General features: G+C 44.0%; 1 protein-coding gene across 1 annotated transcript; it reads left to right on the forward strand.

Moving 5' to 3' along the window:
* The first annotated feature begins 542 nt into the window (after positions 1-542).
* On the forward strand, positions 543-4826 carry LOC101555430 (cytochrome b-c1 complex subunit Rieske, mitochondrial). The gene is made up of 2 exons (XM_004600694.2): positions 543-831; positions 3943-4826. Exons 1-2 carry the CDS (start codon positions 618-620, stop codon positions 4551-4553), a joined length of 825 nt encoding a protein of 274 aa, XP_004600751.2. The 5' UTR covers positions 543-617; the 3' UTR covers positions 4554-4826.
* The last annotated feature ends 381 nt before the right edge of the window (positions 4827-5207 follow it).

Genomic DNA, 5207 nt, shown 5'->3' on the forward strand with positions numbered 1-5207 from the left:
CAAAGTAAAAAAATATATAATAAATGGTTGATACAAGTCGCTATCATTATTAAACTTCTCCACACAGTCCCCTTAACTTTTAAAGGTTAAGTCCATCATCATTATAGTAAATACATAATTACTGGGTTCTGTCCTACCAGTTATATATGTGTATAAATTATGCGTATAACGGAGAGATGATGATTATTGTGATGATTACTACTGTTCTTAAAACAATCACAGTAACTTTTTATCCGCAGGTCCCAGGGATGAAGGGTCTGCTCTATATAAGAACGCAATAGCGAATCGCGGGTGTTCGAGGACTTGTACCTTTCACTCAACATTCTCTGGACCCAGAAGCAGAAAGGCGCCGACTTCCGGCTCCTCCCCACCCGAGGGCTCCGCCCCCAGACTGTGCTCCTGGCACCACCCCCTACCCCCTTCAGCGTGCTCGCCTAGTCCCGCCTGTGACGCAGCGCCTCTCGGGAATCGCCGCGCCGGGCCTCGCGAGAGAGGCGGGGTCTGCGGCGGCCGACGTGTGACGTCACGAGCCCGCCCTTCCGGCGCCTTCTCGCGCCTGCGCGGCAGGCGGAAGGTCGTCCCTGTGACCATCTTGCCCGGCGGGAGCAGTCGTCGCCATGTTGTCGGTCGCCGCTCGCTCGGGCCCTTTCGCGCCCGTCCTGTCGGCCACCTCTCGCGGGGTGGCGGGTGCTCTGCGGCCTCTCGTGCAGGCCGCGGTGCCCGCTGCCTCGGAGGCGCCGGTGCTGGACGGGAAGCGGCCGTTTCTGTGCCGGGAGTCGCTGTGCGGCCAGGCTGCGGGCCGGCCTTTGACAGCCACCGTGGGCCTCAATGGTGAGCGGGGGCGGAGGGGCGCGTCGGGGACTTGGGTGGGAGTGGGGGGGGGGCATTTCCCTTTCTCGCTCCCTCCACCCGTGGGCCTGCGGGGCTGCCGGATAGAGCGAGGGGTCAGCGGGATGGTGGGATCGCGCTGCCGCGCCGTGCCGACCTTGGGCCTCTGACCTTAACCTGGCGCGGGAGCGCGGCCGGGTCACCCATTCCTGGACTCCCCGGGGACTCGGTGGGGCACAGGCTGCACACTGGACCCACTAGCGTTTGGGCCTCCCCGGTGGAGTTCCAGAATTCTCCCGTCCCGTCAAATCTGATGGGTGTTTATGCTTAGAGGCATTTTTGACTTTGTGAAACGAAGTCCTGGTTATTAACCCTGACCAGGACGTGGTGATGCGGCTCAGCGAGAGAATAGGTCAAGCTATTAGCGCGTTTGCAGGACTTGATAAATGTTCTTGAAAACTTAAAAGGAAACCTTCGGGACTGGAGCAATAGCACAGCGGGTAGGGCGTTTGCCTTGCACACGGCCGACCCGGGTTCAATTCCCAGCATCCCATATGGTCCCCCGGGCACTGCCAGGAGTAATTCCTGAGTGCAGAGCCAAGAGTAATCCCTGTGCATCACCAGGTGTGACCCAAAAAGAAAAAAAATAGATCTTCCTGCTCATCAGTGACCTCCGTTGCCCTCCCCTTTCACCACCAGCACCCTCTTAAGAAAAGAAAAACAGAAAAGGCAGTAATGTACCCTAAGGTGTATCGACAGTGTTTTCCAGCTTTGGGCAAAGAGTTTTCCACACCACAAATTAATTTTGAAAGAGGGGCAATAAACAGGGGTTGTTGATCAGCCTATTCCACAGATAACACTACAAGAAAGCAACGAGACAAGACAGGGATGGACGGTATTCGTGTGATCCTATGAATTTGAAAGAGTAGTTTGGCCTTGGACTTTTTATCAGGAGCGTATATCATACCATTACTAGAGAGCCCGATTTGTTTTTTTTCCTGCTCTGCCTCCTATAAATTGCACATTGTGGGCAGGATCTGTTTTCTGCCTACCGAACTGGGAAAATTTCTGGTGTCTTTTGAAATGTTGGAAGCCAGCATTACTGGGCTCTTAATTTGTACGTGGGAAAGTGTGGTGTTGTGACTCTCCCGCTTGGTTGGAGCAAGTGCTCCTCCAGTTTATCACAGCGCTCAGCGGGCCAGGTTGCTCGATTAACAGTTGGGTTGATGAGCCTAGTTATACAAGTCAAAAGACCTGAACTTATCACATTCATCTCTTGCTTCTAGTTAGTTTTTTGCATAGCCAGTTTTTACCCATCTTTTATTCTCGATTAGGATGGCGTCAGTGCACCTTGATATTTGCTGATACCTTTGTTTTTATAGCACCTAATACTACTATTAACTCTGCATTGCACCCTTAGTGATTCCTCTGAACACGAATTTGAGGGCGTAGGGAATATGTCGTTTATTTTTCTGTCCTCACGGCTTTGGGTCTTGCTTATTGTTGAGCTAAAACATTTATGAATAGGTATTATTTAGTTGTTAGTGGATACCTTTAATGCTTTGGAGAGAGTGTTAGGGTACAGACTGCCTAGCAGGATAAGCCTCTTCAAATTAAGGAGGAAGTTTCGATGTCAAAGGTGAAAAGTAATTTTGGAATTTGTCAAGTAGCTAAATATTTCAGCTGGAAACTGGAAGCTTATCCTGACTTCCAAGATCTGTAAAATCATCAGGGAAACCTCTATAAATACTTGACTTTAGTGTAGCTTAAACATGCAGTTTATGTTAATCATACAGAGAATGATTTTTGCAACATGATAGTTTTAATTTCCTAAAGGGTTTTTGGTAAAAATGTTTCAGTATAACTTGAAAAGTACAATTGGCAGTAGAAATTGAACTTTTTTTTTTTTCATATACTCTCCAGATTAAGGTATCAAATACATCTTTTTACTGTTATGTGGTTATGGGTCGTAGTTTTGTTTTTTGTTTTTTTTTTAAGAAGCAGCAGCATGGATTTTGTTTAAATAATTCGTCCTTGATCCCAAATCCTAGTCTACCCTGACATAGACATACTAGCTTTACATACATATATGTCACTTTGCCATTGTTCTGTACATAAATAGTTATTTCCTGTGGCTGGTCCCCTCCAGAAACTTGCCAGAAAGGTAATGGAGTGATTTTGATGGGTTTCACCACATTTTATGAATGGCTTCCATAAAAGTTATCTTGAGAACCATGTGAATGGTAGTAGATGGTTATTCTTTTTTTGTAGTGTTCAATTGTGCAGTTGAGTATATTATGAGACAGTTTTGGTTTTTAAGTAAAAACATTCATTTTATAATTCTAAGACTTTCTAATGTTCCAAAGAAATCTGTGATAAATTTACAAATTGTCTATTTTCTATTTGTATAATATTTGATGCAGACATTTTACCAGTGTCCCAGTTGAGGGACCCACAGCAGTGAAAATGAAGCATAGTACCCCTATCAGGACCTGTTGCCCTTCACTAAAAGGGGACATATGTGAATATTTTTGCCTTTTCTTTAATAAATTGAAATAGGTGGTTCTTTTGGAGATTTCATTGGGCTTTGGGTATCTTGCCTGTTCAGATAATGATGTCTTTCTCTGCCCACTAGGTTTTTATTTGAATTTAAATAGTAATAATTTATGCACTAGAGTATAAAATAGAAACCATACAAAATATTTGCAGCTAATGTTAATAGTATAATCCAGTCTCTTAATTGGCATTAGTTTTAGGGCCATTCAGTCAAGAGAACATGGTAGAATGTTATAATTGTATAGGTTGAATTTCAGGATTCTGTATTTTAAATATTGCTGCTTGCTGTTTTTTAACTTAAATTTTATACACAAAGTTTTAAATTCTAAATTGGTGTAATAAAAAGCTCAATTTGTATGTTTTGTGATTTTATAGCAACATGGTAGATTTTTACATCTTGCCACTGCCAGCTTGATTACTTTCTTAGACACTGCAGTGAGTGCCTTGTTTCACATTTTTATAATTTGATTTTTTTGTGCATCAGTATAGTTCTATTTTTAATCCAACCCTTCTTAGAGTACTCATCTAATTGTATTTTTTAACCTGTTTATCTTGTAGTTCCTGCCTCTGTTCGTTATTCTCATACAGACATCAAGGTACCTGACTTCTCTGACTACCGCCGCTCCGAAGTGTTAGATAGTACAAAGTCTTCAAAAGACAGCAGCGAAGCCAGGAAAGGTTTTTCCTATTTGGTTACTGCAACAACTACTGTGGGTGTTGCATATGCTGCCAAGAATGTCGTCTCCCAGTTTGTATCCAGCATGAGTGCTTCTGCTGATGTGCTGGCCATGTCGAAAATCGAAATCAAGTTATCTGATATTCCAGAAGGCAAGAATATGGCTTTCAAGTGGAGAGGAAAGCCCCTGTTTGTTCGGCATAGAACCCAGAAGGAAATTGACCAGGAAGCTGCGGTTGAAGTGTCCCAGCTGAGGGACCCACAGCATGACTTAGATCGAGTAAAGAAACCCGAGTGGGTTATTTTGATAGGTGTTTGCACTCATCTCGGTTGTGTACCCATTGCAAATGCAGGCGATTTTGGTGGTTATTACTGCCCTTGCCATGGGTCACACTATGATGCATCTGGCAGGATCAGGAAGGGACCTGCACCTCTCAACCTTGAAGTTCCTTCATATGAGTTCACCAGTGATGACATAGTGGTTGTTGGTTAGAGACTTGGGTTCAAGCTGTAGAGACTTGGATTCATGTATCTCCGAAGAGTTGAGAAATAAGCCTTCTCTATTTCAAGTTTTAGTTGATTTGAAATACTAAGAATTGCTGATAATGTATTTGTAAACATTAATGTGAAGTAAATTTAATGTTAAATACTTCTGAAGCTTTCACCTAATAAAGTCACTGTTAAATGTTCAGCTAAGATGAAGACTAGAAAGCTGCAGTGTCTTTATTAATTTAAAATAAAAATCACAGACCTGTTATACACTGTATTTGTGAGATCTATAATTATATCTTTTATTTACTTCTGTGTCAGGGACACCAATTCTACAAAGCACTTAGGATGATGGAAAATTCGCAAGTTATTTCTAAGTCCCTGGAGAAATTAATAGCATTAGTAAGAACAATAATCTCTCCCCCCCACCCCGCCTTTTCCCTTCCTTTCTTCCTTTTGGGGAGGGGATTGGGTCTCCCAAGCAGTGTTAGGGGACAGTGCGGGGGGAGAGGGGAGACTCTTGAATCAATGCAAGAACCCAAAGATTAAGTGCTTTTCAGGCCCTGCAGCACCAGGATTTGCCCAGGCCACCCCAGTGGTATGCAAGGCCCTTCAGAACTACTAGGTCCTATTCGGAGGATCATGTTATGCTAGAATG

This window comes from Sorex araneus, chromosome 8 (genome assembly GCF_027595985.1).
Source record: "Sorex araneus isolate mSorAra2 chromosome 8, mSorAra2.pri, whole genome shotgun sequence".
Taxonomy (NCBI): domain Eukaryota; kingdom Metazoa; phylum Chordata; class Mammalia; order Eulipotyphla; family Soricidae; genus Sorex; species Sorex araneus.